This window comes from Gambusia affinis, linkage group LG07 (genome assembly GCF_019740435.1).
Source record: "Gambusia affinis linkage group LG07, SWU_Gaff_1.0, whole genome shotgun sequence".
Lineage (NCBI taxonomy): Eukaryota > Metazoa > Chordata > Actinopteri > Cyprinodontiformes > Poeciliidae > Gambusia > Gambusia affinis.
In genome coordinates, this window is record NC_057874.1 from 5,991,089 (window position 1) to 6,008,878 (window position 17,790).

Below are 17,790 nucleotides of genomic sequence, written 5' to 3' on the forward strand. Positions count from 1 at the left end.
TTGAATAAGACTGTCTGGCATTCTCGTGTAAGTTGTGTCTTTATTCTTAGCACTAGAAAACAAAAGGTCGTCCAGTGACTGTGGGTGTATCAGCACTCTAACCTCTCCTCTGCATCACCACCAACTTGCAACACAAAGTTACTCCCTTAGCCTAGAAACTTCTTTTGCTGAAGTGTCAAAAAAAATCGGGGCACCAGGAGAAAAACTTTGCATCCAATCCAATCATCAATCTATTCATCCAATTATCTAATTGATAATTGTTACCGTCCCTCATCCTGAGCAGTAAAGTAGAGAGGAGCAACTCCCTTTTAACAGTGAGTGAGACACAGAGGTCAAATCAAAGACACCAATTAGCCGAATCCCTTTTTTTCCCGAAGGTAGGACAAACCGGAGCACCCGGAGAAAACCTACGCATTTAGTTTAAAGATTGATTTTAAAGAGTGTGTCCATTTAAAGAATGTCTCCAACAGTTAGTGAACAAGAGACAAAGGTAAAATTAAAAAACACCAATTAGCCGAATCAGTTTTTTTCTTGAAGGTAGGACAAACCGGAGCTCCCGGAGAAAACCTATGAATTTAGTTTTGTACAGGTTGGTTCAAGTTCTTGAGTTCACCTCATCGTGGCGCTCTGCCTGGTTGCCCCACATCTTTCGTCTGCTCGGTTTCCCGTAGAGAGCGCTTCCTGCCTGCCGATGTTGACGACACTTCAGGTTTTCGTGTACTAGGGGGCGTCGGCTTCAGCTGATTTATCTTTCCTTGAGTCACGAGCTTGTCCTCTTTAAAATGTGGCACCAACTTGCCCTCACCGAGAGTCAGAGTTTGATAACGGATTGACCTTTTGTCAATCGGTGGTAGAAAGCTGATTTGTTTATCGGCTTGCCTCTCAACTTTGCTTTGACTTGTAGGTGTTTCCACAGCGATATCATTTATCACATTAGCCTCTTTGCTTGTTAGCCTCCACCTGCCCATTTAAGGCTTTAATTTCTTCCTTAAGTTTTCTCCAGTCAGATTCTGGGCGGTCAAAACATTTATTTTCATTCAAGTTCTTGGCTGCTACCTGTCTTTGCAAGGCTGAGAGCTCAGAGTTGCTCTCATCCTGCTTCTTCAAGAGATTACTCATCTCACCTTCCATTTTCTTCAGATGGTTTATTAATCTCTTGCGTCTCATCTTTTCTTCAGTTATGATGGGTTCACAGATCTGCAGCCCCACTTTAAACTCTTTCTTACTTTTAAAAATGATTTCCTCTGTTTTAGGTTTGGGAAGTTTCTTCAGTATATCTTTCTTTTCCTTTTCTTCCCTTTCCAGCTGTTTTTCCAGCTCATCTGTTTTACCCTCCAGCCGTCTGCACCGATCTTTGTGGTGTGAAACCTCCTCCTTCAGAATACCGATGTCATCTATTTTTGGGGACAGCTCAAACTCCAGTCTCTTGACCTCATCTTCTCGCTGATCGATTATCTTCAAGTCAGCTGCGCTCCGATACCCCACTGCTTCCTTCTCCAACAAAATCCTCTGAACTTCCTGTCTTGATTTCCTCTCCAGGTTTTGCCAGGCAACAGTGAAGCCAGCTCACTTTCCACCATATTCCTGGGAGGCTTACTGTGTGTAACAGGTGGCACCATTAGGTGGCGCTCCCTCCACAGCCTGAGCCTCCATAAAAGGGAAGCTGGGAGGGTGGGGGCCAAGTGTCAATTTCCTGTGTGTGTGACCAGGTGTGTGTTGGGCCCACGCTGTTTGCTGGCTGTGGCAGGTTTGGAGGAAAACTGTTTTAAATTGATCCTCTTAATAAGTTTGTCCTGATGTTTTCATACAGGGCCACATTATTATTAGCGTTCCGGTGGCAGCGTTACCTGGGCGTGTGGTTGTTTGACGCCGCGGATTGGCTTATACATTTGTCTCTTTTAATCAGATTGAATTATATGTTTTTGTTTCTTATATTGCTTTTATTTGGCAGGGCTGCACCAGATCTACTAGACCAAGTTTGACTTTAGAGTGCTGGTTTATGTGATGTTTTTAATGTGTTTTAGATTGACGTGATTAAAGTGATTTCATAATAAGCTTTTACTAATTTTTGTTTTTACAGTTTTATCACTGCTTCCTGTTGTCCTTTTAGAGTTTGTGTTAAAACATTTATTTGAAGTACCTTCTTTTAATGAATTATAATACAGTTAGTTTATTTAATGAGCACTAGCTGTAAATGGAAACCAGGCATCTAACAATTATAATTCATTAAGTAGGCAAAACTCTTAGCACCCATTTGCACAGAATGACCCCATTTTGGAGATTGTTTGGATCAAATGTCATGATGACTGTTTGCTATTTCATAAGGTACTGGCAGTCCACTGTCACTTAAGAAAACCCAAGTGACTCTAACTTTTGCATCGAAGAGACATTTGCTTGCAAAGCTAATGCACACTTCTTACACCAACGTGCCGCAGCTTTTATCTACGAGACACAAATATGTTGCCTCCACATGCTTTATGATCCTCATTACCGCCCGTCTTATCTCGCTCGCTGTCCCCAGGTGCTATCTATGTCAAGATAGTATCGTGTTCACAGTAGGCCCCGCTGCCTCATTTTCCATAAAAAAAATGGCACACGGAGGGAAGAGCGTGGAGGTTTCAGTCAGTGAACATCCTGCTCTTAATGTCTTCCTGTGGAAGATAAAGGGCTGGTTGAACTCTGCTGAGAGATGCCAGATAACGCAGCATCATCGCTTCATCAATACAGCTGCGGGTTCTTTGTGGTTATAGCTTCAGCTACGCAGATCAAAAATCACCTGGCTACCTCTGGGTATAAAAAAAACACAACAAAAAGCACACCACAACTTTCATGTTTGTTTTAAAGAGGCAGAATGAATCATTTGTGCTTTACATGATGTTATAATGTTAATCCCACATCAAAAACATGCCTGGAGTGTTACTTTCATTCTTTCATGCATGTTTAAGTAATCTAGTAATCTCCCTCAGCAACCATTCAGCTGTGCAAAAACGCCTGGGTGGACTTAGCCCCGCCTTCAAGGCGTAGCTCCTCCTCGGAGCTGCAGTTTTCACGCTTCTGCGTCAGAGAGCCTCTGTGCCAGATTTGTGTCAAAACACATTTGAAGTTGGTTCACTTCAGCCCGTTTTTGGAAATGTGAAATAAAAACGTGTCTGTTTTATTTTGGTCAGCACCTGGTTGACCTTTGAACTCTCCCCTGGATGCCATTTTGGCGTCTCTAGCTGTGTTTCCGTTAACCGTGTCATTGCACAATTTGACATTTGGAAAATAAATTTGCATAATGGAAACATGCCAATTAAGAAACATGCCAATTAAGAAAAAAAAAGTTTTTGGGATAAAAAGTTTTGGATAAGGCGGCCATTTGGCCGTATTGGAGCTGGTTTATTTCGCAACCCTGCCTTGGTAGCACTTTTGTTTTATTTGTTTTTTTTTCACACTATTCAAACGATCAGCCACCGGATGTTGGCTCTGGCACAAGCCATGAAGAAGACGAAGTTGACAGGAAGTGATTGGAGGATGATGGGAACGGTGCGTTTTTTTAATCACTTATCCCGTTTCGACATTAGCCTAGAAAACTGACAAAGTTTTGCTTTTCCTTGTAATGGAAATGCAGCAATGGTTTAGTCGTTGGATCGTTAACACCAACCAGAAGGTGTTCTCCAGGTGTTTATTTTTGTTTGCCTCTTTGTAACCCTTTCTGGACGGATCAAACTGATGTCAGTGACTGGTTCTCATCTGCTTCTTTAGATTGTGTTCTCAGCCTGCTTCGTGTTGCTACTCAAGTTATTTTTTTATCCTTCTTCAGGTCTGGCTCTAATCAGGCTTGGGTGCAGCTAATGAAACTCCACCAAAAATTTGGTAAAGTCACAATTTAACAAGGAGTGCACTTACTTTTTCACACAGAACCAGATCAGTGTAGGTATTTTTTGCCCCTATTAAATTAAATCATTATTTAAAAAAGAGAATTTTGTATTTACTCGGGTTATTTTTGTCTGACGATCGGTAAAATTAGATGTGAGAGCAAATAGTCTAACAAGAAGCAAATACTTTTACATTGTTCCGACAATCGGTTGAGTTGAGATCTATAAACAGTTTGGTTTCCCAACAGGACAAGGATTTCAAACACCCATGGATAAGGAAGGCTAACATAAACTTTCTTGAATGGCCTGAACTTTGAACCTTAAAAGCTGAGTCACATCAGGAAACCTACCAGCTTATAGGAACTTTTACAAACTGTGGTCAGATGATAGCTAGAGAAGGGATATAAACCACTACTTTCTGTTCCAGTGGAGAAAATCTGGACTTGTGCTGATGTGTCTCTTCCCTTTGTTTGTGCTAAAACAGGTGGCGGCGCTGTATTCTCTGCTAAAGACGGCTCAGAGAAAGTCAATGTTGTGAAGGGAATGGAGCCAACAAATGTCCATGAAATGACTAATCTCTGACTATTCACGAACGTCTTTGGAGCACGAGCAGTTTCCACCGATTGGACTGTCTTCCTAAAATAGACAAAAGAGGTTATAAGTGGTAGAACTTGCAGGATGGACCTACAGCATTCATTTCTGTGTGTCGTATTAGCATGGCGCAGAGGAAAACTCCCAACACTCGGAGTAGCCGAGAAGCCCCCGTGGTTTCTCCTGATGTCCACACGCTCGGCCCTGTGTGCTGGATTCCCGACATTAGGAATCCTGGATCGCTCCGTGGCTAAGTGCGCTTGAGAAAGGTCATCGTTGTGCCACCAGCCTCTGTGCCTCATCGCTCAGTGTAGCACTTTGGCTGAAAGCGGAGGCAACCGTCCCACATGAGTGCTTCATGCTTCCTGAGGAGGACCAAAGCTGCCCAGAAAGGGCAGCCACTCCAGCTGTAGCTCTGCGAGGCAGCCGCAGACAGACACAACACACACACACACACACAGACACTTTGACACTTGTGTATTTAAGATCCCTCAAGGCAGAGTCACTGATTAACGGCCGCACTTGTGCTCCGAAATGTGTGTACGCATTGCTACGCAAAGATGAATAAACCATCTCCGTCTGGTTTTCATGAGTAGAGAAAACAATATTTTCTTCTTTTTTGGGGTGGAGGCTTAGCATTCCTCTGCTTAACAAACTGATAAATGTTCACAGTGGTTAATGTAAGTTAATGTCTGATATGAAACGGTGTTTGCACATCAGCAGCCGCTCAGTTTAGAAGACTCCATAACACAGCAGAGGGGGGAGGGAAGTGACAAAGGCTCCAGAAGAGCTAATCACCGGTGAGTAGATGCAGCTGGGAAGGGGAGCAGATAAACATGACTAATATTAATAAATGGTCTGGCAGCTTTGATATGCTTGTTTTCATGTTTGCGTCTTTATGACTCACTTTGTTATTTTCATGTCTGTGATACTTGCTTACAAAGTAGAGAGAACTAAGAACAAAAAATTAAACCTCAAACTGACATCACAATAAGAAACACTAAGAAAACAAGTGCAAAGCTCAAACAATGTGACTAAATGAACTAACACGAGGGGAAAACACAAACTGGGGAGATATAATCAACAAATTAGGAGCGTAAATGTAAATGTAAAGTACAGATCGTGACACTGTGTCTTCATTTCCCCAGTAATTCAGAGTTATGCACTATTTTGTGTTCATAAAATCCCACAAAAAACGCCTTCAAAACCGCGGCTCGTTTGTAACAAAAAGTAAAAAAAAAAAAAAAAAAAAAAAAAATCCAAGGTGTGTAAATAATCTTGCAATACACTGTAGTGTCTGTCGTTGGCTTTTATGACACCACCTACACTATAGATTTTTGAAGAAATAATATTTACAAATTTAACAAATAAAACAGTCTAATCCATTTATCCAATGTTTTTTTTTTTCAGTTTTTTTGTCCTAGTGTGAAAGGGAAGACAACCACGGCACACATCAGTGTTCCTGAAGAGGCTCAGTGGATGATGCCAGTAGGCCAGACAAACATCCTGTGAAGCTCAGAGGTGGTTGTCCGCCTGCCCTCTCCACCTGCTGTTGGAGCAAGTTTCACAGTTTGCACAGTTTCTCTGTTGAAGCGCCCCCCCCCAGCACTTGAACCCTGCAGGATGGGGCTCTCCCTCTGATCACCATCAACCTCAGCAGCAGCAGCAGGATGAAGGCGCAAAACGTCAGGACTCTCTTCCTCGTCCTCTCCGTCGTTTTCTACCTGCTCCTCGGAGCCGCCGTGTTCGACGCGCTGGAGACGGAGAGCGAGAGCTCCCGGAAGGAGGCCCTGGAGCATAAACTGGGCGAGCTGAAGAGGAAGTACGGCTTCCTGGAGGAGGACTACCGGGAGGTGGAGAGAGTCATCCTGCAGTCGGAGCCGCACCGCGGCGGCAGGCAGTGGAAGTTCTCCGGCTCTTTTTATTTCGCCATCACGGTCGTCACCACGATAGGTAAGAACGCGGTTTACGGTTCTTGACGTCTCTGCGTCCGCATGATTTGTTGCAAAAGTTTCTGTGAAACAGTGGCGGTACATAAAATAAATAAATAAAAAATGTCTCTTTGATATCAGCTAAAGTTTTCTGAGGCACATACCTTTTTTTTTTCTTTTACTACTAGCAGTAATAAACTACGTGAAAGCTAAGTCAAGCATTTAATAAATAATCTACCTTCACGTTGACGAAACCACTTCAAAACCAAAAACAAGAAAAAACAACTTCAACGAATGAACAAAATATAATAAGAAGAAAAAAGAAAAGACATGCTTTCAAGAACACACTATTAAACTTTGTAAAAACAAACCCAAAAAACTTTCAAGGTCAAATTCAGACGAGATCCAGCGGATGAATCCTTATTGCTGGGAAAAGTGACTGGACCATAACTTACGGTCCAGTCACTGTTTTTTTTTTTTTTTTTTTTTTTAAAGAAAGGCGACAATTTTTCTGTATTTATTCTGCTTTGCCCCGTCCCACCTCAGCTCCCTCAACTCCCCCTCCGCCTCCAAATATATAACATTTCTAACTTTGATTTTCACCCCAAAACTGTCAGCCGCCCCCATCTGGCCACTTTCAAAACTTCCCGGATTCTCCTGATGGGTGAATAAATAAACAATTTAAAAAAACAAAACAAAACAAAAGAAAAAAAATAAAAACCCTTCTCTCTAATGAACTTCAAAGATAAATTCTTGCTGTCTGCAACAGTCACGTTGATGTTTATGAATTTCTTCCAGTTCTTCCACTTTTCTTGCTTTCTCTGTTTTATTTATTAAAATAAATAATACCTGGAACTATACTGGCTGCCATTTGCTCCCCTTACAGTTTTCTCCTGGTATCTGAAAAGTGTGGCGTGCCTTTGAATTCACCAAAGTTGGTAAAACTTTGTCCCTGTGGTTGCCCATAGATGGATTTTCTTCTCTTTCTGTTTCTTTCTTTTTTTTATTTTTTATTTACCAAATAGGTTATTTCATTTTGGTGCAAATTAAAACGATGTTATTGATCCCAGAGAGAAATTTAAGTGTTGTAACAAATGTTGGAGCAAACTTCCAGAAAGCTGTAGAACAGCCGAAACGCTGGTTAAATCGAGGCTGGAACTCCTTCTGTTTCCTTTTGCCCCACAATAAATGCAACATGTTCCACATGCGTTGATGATCTTGTCAAAATGTGACGTTTATGTCTCGATTTTTGACTGTACGTTGCATTTTTGACTCTTTATCCTTGTTTCTGTGATGCACTTTGAACGGCCTTGTTGCTGAAATGTGCTGCACAAATAAACTCTATTGATTTGATTTATATTAAATCAAGATTCCTAGAAGAGTTATTGTAGACGGTGACGGCTGCACTGAAGAAAGAAAGTCGTTGAACCAGCTTAACTGAATTGCTTCAATTGGTAATAAGTAATTCAATTGAGTTTACACAACTTAACTGATACAAGTTGAGTAAACTTGACACATTTTGAATAAGAAAAAGATCCTTTATTATCAAATACACATTTTAGAGTATCTCCTGTAGCGGTCTGTATTACATTGAATTTGCAGAAGCAAATTCAATGTAATTAAATTACTGATTGAAGACACTTTGTTTTTCTATAATAGTCTCTATGACAGTCCTATGGTTTCATTTTATGTGAATATTCTTCATTGCATCAACATCTACTTCTACAGCAGTCCCTGGAACCGTGCCAGAAATTTAGGAATATCTTTAAAGTGGAAGTTAATTGGATGCCACAATGGATGTAAAGCAACAGAAACCAGAGACTGGATTAATCATTGGAATCCAATCTTGACCCCCTTGTTTAGATCACCATCAGCACCCACAGCTGTAAGTGTTTAACCCGCAGTGCCTTTGTGACGTTTCAGGTTACGGCCACGTCGTTCCTCTCACCGACGCCGGCAAGACCTTCTGCATGTTCTACGCAGTGCTGGGAATCCCTCTGACTCTGATCATGTTCCAGAGCCTGGGGGAGAGGATCAACACGCTGGTCCGCTACCTCCTGCGCAGAGCCAAGCGGGGCCTGGGCCTCAGGGAGACCGAGGTCTCCTTGGGGAACATGGTGCTGGTGGGGCTGCTGTCCTGCGTCGGAACCCTGTGCGTCGGGGCCGCCGCCTTCTCGCACTTCGAGGACTGGACCTTCTTCAACGCCTACTACTACTGCTTCGTCACGCTCACCACCATCGGCTTCGGGGACTTGGTCGCCCTGAAGAAGACAGACGCCCTGCAGAGGCGGCCGCCCTACGTGGCTTTTTGCTTCGTGTACATTCTGGTCGGACTGACGGTCACGGGAGCTTTCCTCAACCTGGTGGTGTTGAGGTTTCTCACTGTGAGTTCGGATGCGAGGACCGCCGAACGGGAGGATGAGCAACTTTTGACGGAGGAGGACGAGTCGGATGCTGCAGACGGAGGACGCAGCCGGCTCACTCTTCCGGTGGAGGAGGGCGGCAGCTGCGTGAGTCTGGTCTCCTTTCCTTCCGACGACCTCAGACTCATCGGACCGGAGCGCTCCAAGCCTCCCAAACCCAACAGACTCGGGGATCTGATCTGCTGCTGGTGCCGTGGGCTGGGGGTGTGCGGCAGCAGCTCTGACCTGCAGCGGGAACACACGGGCGGCCATAGCAACCCTGTGTTTTACACCTCCGTCTCCTACAGGGTGGACCGGGTCTCCCGCGCTGCCTCTCCACATGCCTCCCCCAGCGCTGTCGCTCTCTGCTGGGAGAGGAACTATCGTCACAGCAGACGGAGCTCCTTCTGACACAGGAGCTTTTTGTGACCGATGAAACCATCAAAGGGTCAGACTGCCTTTGCTTTCAAATGTAGCATTAAGTGACCTGAGAAATATTTTTCTACACTGAACAGTTTGAATGCTAAGACATATGTGTCACTTCAAAGAGATCTTCCGCGTTTCTTTTTTTTTTTTGGTTAAACTTTTCAAATTGTCATTTCATTTACAAAAGAAACAAAACATAACTCAACCTGGCCTGAAGTGATAAAGCAATTGCTTCCCAATCCTACCCTTAACTTGGTCTTTTACTTCATTTCTGAGACATTTTGGTCGACTCTTTCCGGAAAACCTAAATTCAAGCCACGTTGGAGGTCTTCTACCATAAATAGTCTGCTTAGTGTCATGCTGCGACATTACGGATTTAAGTCCGGACTGGACAGACTTGCTCCAAAACCTCTGTTTGACCTGCTAGTGTACTCTGGACCATGACCCACTGCATAACCTAAACACGTTGCAGCTCAAGGTCAGAAATTAATGGCTTGGTGCAGAAATATCCTTTATTGTCACACGATGGGAAAATTCAGAAAACACAAAAAAGAGAGACTGTAAAAAAGAGACTTTACAACATAAGACAGTAATACTGAACAGTTATTCAATTCAACATTGCACCCTACAACTGAGTAGGGTCACTTTAAAAAAAAAAGTGTGCCAAATGTGCATTCATAGTCGAGCATTAAAAGGACCTAGAATACATTAGAATTTTTAATTTAACACCTTGAAGTTGGGCCTCTGTCTCTTTAAAATCTCCTGCTCTTTCTGTAACTCCTCCTCTATTATATGGCTCCCCTATTAGCCCTCTAACAACATTTTTACCAGCTCAGAATCTTAGCAACTGCAGCTCAGAGGAGGAGAGCCGTCCTCGAAGGCGGGGCTAGGTCCACCCAGGCCTTTTGCACAGCTGAATGGTTGCCATGGTAGATGAAAAGATTTCTCAAACACGCATGAAGGGATCAAGGCAACGCTCCATGTCCGTTTCTGTTGAGGAAATAACGCAAAAACACGTTGCAATGCTCAGAAATGTTCATTTTGCACAATATTGCGCCTTTAAAAACAACAACCGACTATTTACAAGAAATGGAAAAAGAGCAAATAATCACAGCGATGTAAACAGTCGTGGAGCTTGTGAGGAGCAGTGATGGTTCTGACGGTAGTCTCTGGGAGGAAGGACCTAAGGTAGGGGTCCTCTTTGCACCGAGGATGAAACAGTCTGTAAAGGAGCTGTCGTCCAGTTGTGGTTCTAGGATTTTGTGCTGCAGAGCAGAATTCTTGGTTTCTGGCCCCTAAGCAGCCAAAAAAACCCCAAAACAAAACAAAAATCAACAGATCATCCTACTATTTTCACCTCACTCAACTCTCAGTGTGTTTTTCTTTATTGTGAAATGCTGTCCATATTTCCCCCCTTGATAAACGAAATCATCTTTTGAGAAGTGTTTTTGTATTTGTTCAGCTTTTGTACAGTATATCTTTTTGTCTTCGCTGCCCTGCTGCGTAATAAAAGGTACAGAATGTGTCATCAAGCTGCAGATGCTGCGCCACGCCTCGGTAAGTTGAAGTTATCTTTAAGAAAATCAGAGTCTTCAGACTGCCGTCACCTGTGACCTTCAGTTCCTTCCAGTCAGTAATCGTCACTGCTCTCTATTAGGAACATTCCCTCCGTTGCTCTGGCTGGTTCCCAAGGTAACACCCTCAGCCCTGTTGCTCAATGTGGCAGAAACTGAGGACAGACAGACGCACACACACACACACACACACACACACCCTATGTATATAGTTAGTGGTATTTTTCTGAAGTCACCATCTAGTCAAAACTGGGGCTTTCAGTTTAAACAAGAAACCAGTGCACCAACAAAGGATGGGGAAACAGGAAGTGACATCATAACGACAACATTTGGAAACGTCTGCAAACAAGTTCCCGTTGATTTGTGTTGATGTGTGTAAAATTTATAAAACTAAATTTGATCTTATTTTTATCGCAGCTAATAATGGAAGTGGGAAATGAATTGTATTTATTTATTAAGGAAGATTCAAAACCTGTGAAAGTTTTTTCTTTTTTTTTACATTTTGTAACATTACAGCCACAATTTTATTGTACTTTTATGGTAAACAAAAACAGTTCTGGAAAAAAGGAAATGTAAATGTATGTTTTATAATAATACTAATAATAAATGACTTTCTTTACTTTTTTTGTTCCCCTCCAGGGGGTCTTTTTGTGGGCTCTAGTGTCCCTTATATGACAGTAGGCCGACAGGAAAGGGGGAAGGAGAGGGAGGAAGACATGTGGCAAATGTCGGCCGGGTCCTGGAATCGAACCCGCGACGGCCGCGTCGAGGACTCAAGGCCTCCAAATGTGCTATCCGCTACGCCACCACAGCACGCCCGATAATAAATGACTTTCAAATGAAACTTCGATGTTGTTAATTATTTTCCTCATGGAAATCATCTCTATTCTACCAGGTGGAAACCTTTGCATGCTGTTGTTCCCTTCTTGTTCCAATTTCAACCACTAGAGGGCAGTATTGGTTAATTTAAACAAAAACATTGAGGTTTCCTGGAGACAACGTTGCTGTCAAGCTTAACCAAAGCTCTGCTACAAATGCAACCTCGCGTCCTCTGCGCATGTGTTGCAGAGCCTGTTTGAGGTCACGTCTCTTACAGCTGGGATGCTGTCGTTTCTGTAAGTTCCTCTGTAGCTAAAAGTTGAAATTAGATCACAGCTCGTTTGTGAGTGAGAATAGCTGTTCGGCTGTGTAGGCACTTCAGTCAAATACCCAGACGTGGATCAGCTTTCAGCACGATCAACTGAGAGGGGGAGGAAACCCCCCAACAAAACAATACTTGAACCAGCAGAAGGAGCAATCTGATGCATAAATTAAAAAAAAAATAAATAAATAAAATCTCTCCATCTCCAGAGTACCCTGTTCAATTTCCATGGCTACAGAAATTTTATTGCGGGTTTTATTTCTCTTTATTGTGCTATGATGTATTGTGCAAACGGCCTCTCTGATATAATGGCGTAACTTGAACGGAAGTGGGTCACTTACTCTGAATCAGCTCTTTTTGCGTTGTGTACAATCTGCCACTTTCATTGTCTCATCCGTGACTGTTAAGAAGAGCCCACACCTGATTTTTATTAATCTTCTTTTATGGCTCCATCAGAGGCAGAGGGTCCAGCCGTTTCATTACAAAAAAACAACAACTGCTGAATAATCCAGCGTGTTATGCGCAGATAATACACTTTACAAGTGGTGAGCTGCAGGTGGAGAGATGGGGGTGATTTTAAATTGTACATTTTTATGATTCACAACATTTATCATAACTGAGCGCAGATGGGCTTAAATATATCTTCCGCTTAAATATGTTTCAACTCATTTTACGTCCATATATTCCGTTTTTAAGACACTTTGCTTATAAAACGCTGATGGGTGTTTCGGAAAATGCCTGCAGATCAACAGCTACGTGCAAATGTTTTAATACACATTCACATTATGTCACATTGCAACTCCAACACCTCTTCAGTGTGGTTTGTAAGGACTAATAATAATAATAATAAAACGCCTTAACAGACATTTTTCTATTTGGATATTTAGACGATCCAGTTTACAAGATGTACTTGAATGCAACTGTTGGGAAAACCCCATCTGTTTCAGATGGACACCTCACAGCAGTCTGTGTGTGTTGCATTTGAAACACTATGTGACCCTTTGGACTGGATTTGGACTTTAGCTGAATTTCCTCCGGTACCAGGAATGCTTACATTCAGCTTGATGGTTCTTCAGGTGAATAGTTCAGCTACATAAGTTTTCGCTGTTGAAAGCTGCTTACACCCAGGGTTTCCCCCAGTGCATTGTAAGCCTGGTCTTCCAAAACCAAATTATTATCCTTCCACTTGAAAATTACACATTTGTTTGTGTCGGTCTGTTGCATACGTTCTAATAAAAATACTCGCGGCTGTGAAGGGACAAAATGCGATGAACCTTTTCCAGACACTGGATTTACCAGCCAATGCAAAATATCCACATTCACACACATCAACCCTTTAATTCTCTTTCAAGAGACCAACACAAAGCAGACAGAAGTTTCCATTAACCCCGGCTTTCAGAGACGAGCGTCGAGCCCAATCATCAAAGCTGCATGTGTGTGTGAATCCTCAGCTGAACTTAAAAAGAGGTTCTGGACTGAGAGGCTAAATAATTCATTTCATTTTTAGATGGTTTTTTAAATTTTTTTTTTATTCTTTGGGAACACATTCTGTTGAGTCATTACAGTTGCAACGCCGGGCTTTCATGTGCAGTCAAAAGGAAGGCCAGACTACAAGTCGCCAGTTCAAGTGCAGTGCAGCTGATTTGAAAGGCAGAAATGCATCCCGGTTGCATTGGCATTTATGAATGAATAAATTAACTTGGCAAACGGCGCTAGGCGTGTTGTGATGGCTGCTTGTGTACAACCACGGAGCTTTCAGGAGGAGTTGTACCATGTATTTGTAAGTAAAAGTTGGAGCTGAGCTGGCAGTGATGGTCTGGGCTGGGATCTTAGGGAGGCCAGCTGACTTCGTTGGGGCAAGCAGGGTCTGGTTGAAGGACGGGAATCCAGGAGTGTAGGGGTCCCCAGGACCAAGATGGACCTGGAATCGAAAGATGAATGAATAGGAAACCTTTTTTTTTTTCTCTTTGTTTCCTGCTGGGTGAAGCCCCCTTGCAGGGCGACGACACACACGCAAGAGGTACTTGGTGGAGGGCAAAAAGCTGCTCGCCTATGATGACTACCACTGGTTTTAGCTGTTGAGTTATCTTAAATATATGCGTGATATATAAAAGAAAAAGGGACGCCGTGATTTGCTACCAATAGTCACCACTACAACAAATAGATAAGGTCAGAAAAAAGTTTTAACTAAGAAAAAAGCAGCGAGGGAAAGTAATTCAGTTGTGTTAGCTTGACTTTGGTAACCATAGCGTGTAGATATGATGTGGGATTCTGTGTGTTTCGGTTCAGTTGCAATATGAAACCAGGTGACCCACACACCAACTCTGACAGGTCATCAACAGAGCAGGTGTTTAAATTAGCTCAACAACCTCCACTGTCAGATTAGCTAATATCAGTTGTATCTAATCTAGATACTACTGCCCGTGATAAAAGCTTTATCACGACTATGTGCGACTATTAATAATCGCACAGAAACATAAAGTCTAAAAGCTAGGGATTGATGGGGACACCTCTACTAAAGAAAGTAACACTGAATGTTCTGTTCTTTGTGTGGGAAATGCTTGAGTGTGTTGGTTGCTGAATCCTGATACACTAGATACGTTATGGTAGCGAATCTGTGCGAGACGAGACAGAATATGACTTCCCTTTATCACGAGCTGGAGAAGACAGGCCCCCTCATGTTGAGTATCAGGTCAACTTTCCCCTGAACAAAGTCCAGAACCTTCTGACGCCTGTAGTTCCTGTACACCAGCCGGAAAGCGCACGCTTTCAGTGCATGTGGATGTAACCTGAAAGCTCCGTGTACGTCCACGGAGTATTTGCATATGGAAAACAAAAACAACAAAAAAATAGAGAGAGAGAGAGAGAGAAAGCATTTTACGAGACTCACAGTGTCCATAATAAAAAGGCGGGAAAATAAAGACACGTGTCATCTTTAAGATGAATTAAATCAGTAAAAAAAAAACGAAGCTGGGATTCATTTGCAAATCAGTGAGACAACAGACATCAATAGAGGTAAATTGGCAGGATAATTGCTCATTAACTTCAATTTTCAGTCGATTTGCACTTGTGTCGGAGTGAGAAGCCTGTTTTCTAAAACCCCCGTCTTCCATCAGACAACGTGTTTGGCACGCCGCCGCGTCTCCTCGACATTTCGTGTCAAAGGGATCACGCCGTTTGCCGAATTACAGTTTGAATTAAACCATAAATGAGACTGTGAGGCATCTGCCTGCGCGAGCGGGATGCAGATCTGTGACGACGACGTTCGCAGGGGCTGACAAGAGGGTGGAAAACAAATTGGGTGAATCGTTCCCGTCGGAGCAAATAGCGCATGTTTAAGCCCGCGCAACAAACGGCGGGTCTGCGCTGGGATCTTAATGTGGAGTGATGATTATTGATGCCCCACTGCAGCTAAGAGCGAGGGCTTTAGTGCTGTTGTGCTTTCATAACATTTCGAGTTACTCTTCAGGGAGCGCTGCTTAAGAAATGTTTACAGCCCAGCGGCTCCGCTGATGAAATATTTTGGCTTATTGATAAATCGCTTTGGTCCAGACTGAAATCTCTCAACAAGTATTTGACTTTCTGTAAAGAATGTTGTGATCTCCACTGGATTAAAACAAAAAATAAAAAATAAAAAATACTACAGCCTGGCTGAGATTGTGACTTTCTGAGCAACACCCCAACATGACTCCATTGAGCCTCCATAGATTGGGAATGAAAGATGAATTCTTCGTCTCTAATCGTAGTAAAAACGAGGAAATAACTCCAGGAGTTGGTAGTTCTTCTCAGTGATACAATGAAGCAGACGTTAAAACTAACACCTGAATTCATCTTGGATCTTCTATAATCCACATTTTATTTTACATACTCCTTCAAAGAGATACACCTTCGCTGACATTAGGGCTGCAACTAATGTTTGCTTTAGTGACCGATTATTCTGTTGATTAATTGGATAGAAACATTGGCACACTCTGCAGATTAAAAAAACCAAACAATTCATACAATACTAGTTATGCATTTAAAGATGCGATAAAACAAACAATTTAGTTCGCTTTTCTTTTCAAAACGTGAAAATAAAGATTTTATTGCCTAAAATGAAACAGTGCAATGTTCTTTATGCTTGCTGATGTGAAGCGACGGATGTATCTGCAGCTAAAAAAATATTCTAACATCAGCATGTGAAACGCTCAGGAATTTCTGCTTGACTCAGCGTCAATAGAGTGTAGGGCTAATCTGTTTAGTCCTTCCATTAACAATTTATAGCAAAAGGAGATTTTTTTCATTTATGAATTTGAACCGGGTGAAGCAAAAGGTAGATAACATATGTAAGTTGTACATATGTTTCGTACGGTTTTGTCTTAATTACAGCCCTGGATATGTTGTTCTTCTTCAGCCTGTACTCTCCAGTTAACAACTGATCCATTACTGAATGAGTTGACGATCGTTTCAAGAGTCGATTCATCGCGATTAATTGTTTAATCTCCAACGGACATTTTGTCAAAACGAAGCCGCACACAACTCATCTCATTAGAAATTATTGTCGGGGTTGTTTATTAGAAATTAAACTGAGTCAGGTGATGAAAAGTTTTAAGGTTGGTAACGGTAACGTCAGAGCGAGGCGTTCCACCTCCACTGTTGGGACCGACAGTGATGGAGAAGGAGGAATTCCTCAGACTTCAACTCAAATTAACGATTACATGGTTGAAATATTGAAAAAAAAAAAAAAAACCAACAGATCAATGATCCACAACATTTATAAAAGCTGGTTTCAGATTGGGTTGCTACCAGAAAACATTTCTTAATATCTTCCAGAATTATGCCAGAAGCTTATTGGTTGCTACTTGTCTAATTTTTCTACCACTTGTGAAGGATGTTTTCTCCAAGTATCGGTGGTGACAAATGTTTACATTTGAATGTATATCATGTAAACCGAGTGTAGACTCAATAAAATAATGCAGTAAATGTGCCAAATGAACATGGCGTTCCTGTTGTTTCTGCTTGCTTGGTAGTTCTTATTCCCGCTGTTGGACATTCGTTTTTCCACCTGCATCCTTCATCTTTGGCTAACATAACGACTACTTGACTCTCATTTGGCAAACTTGGCACATCAAATGAGTCGTGTTGGGCTCTTTCTTCCCCAGAAGACAGAGGAATTGTAAAAGAGGCCTAATGTCTGCCTCCAGCAGCAGAGGCAGAGAGCGGCTGTTGAGGTGAATCACTCTCCACCGTTCGCTTTTTTCCCTCTGAGACAGCGGACAAAGAAATGATCAAAGTTGTCTGTCAGTCATTCTCGGCTCTGTAAACAAAACAACAGCTTTGGTGAACACGACATTCTTTCACAGCAGCGGAGAAGAAGCAAAAGCCTGGAAAAAGACGAACAAAGTAACAGGTGGCGAAGTGAAGGGCTTTGTTCCTTTGTGAAATTGAAAATATATATAAATGTTTTTCTTTCCTTTTTTTAAGTAAAGAGGACATTTTACAAATAAAAATTTGAAACGTGTTTTGTGAATTTATATCCAGGCCCCTAAGAGAACCACGCTACAGTCTTTTGGGTTTACGTTTCCAGCCGGTTTGGACAGATTTTTCTCTGTTCTTTGTACTACATGTCAGAGCAGATGGAGCTCATCAGAACGGCGACTATAACGTCCAAAAATCTGAACTTGGACTAGGCCAGGAGACCTCAAATCGAGTCCTTTAACTTCAGAAGTGTAGCTGCTTCAATAAACGGTGTGCGTCTTATAAAATAAATATGCTTCCACCACAGCTCACCGCTGTTGTCCTGATGAGCGGCCATATCGAAATGCAAAGTCGGCCTTTCAAGTCGTAACTGGGGCGTAGTCGCCTTCCAGTTGATGTTTCCGACTGGGA

The 17,790-nt window shown here is 42.3% G+C and overlaps 1 protein-coding gene across 1 annotated transcript; it reads left to right on the forward strand.

Annotated features, from left to right (window-relative positions):
• Positions 1–1,579: 1,579 nt before the first annotated feature.
• On the forward strand, positions 1,580–9,328 carry LOC122834323 (potassium channel subfamily K member 15-like). The gene is made up of 3 exons (XM_044122663.1): positions 1,580–1,747; positions 5,859–6,401; positions 8,303–9,328. Exons 2-3 carry the CDS (start codon positions 6,119–6,121, stop codon positions 9,190–9,192), a joined length of 1,173 nt encoding a protein of 390 aa, XP_043978598.1. The 5' UTR covers positions 1,580–1,747; positions 5,859–6,118; the 3' UTR covers positions 9,193–9,328.
• The last annotated feature ends 8,462 nt before the right edge of the window (positions 9,329–17,790 follow it).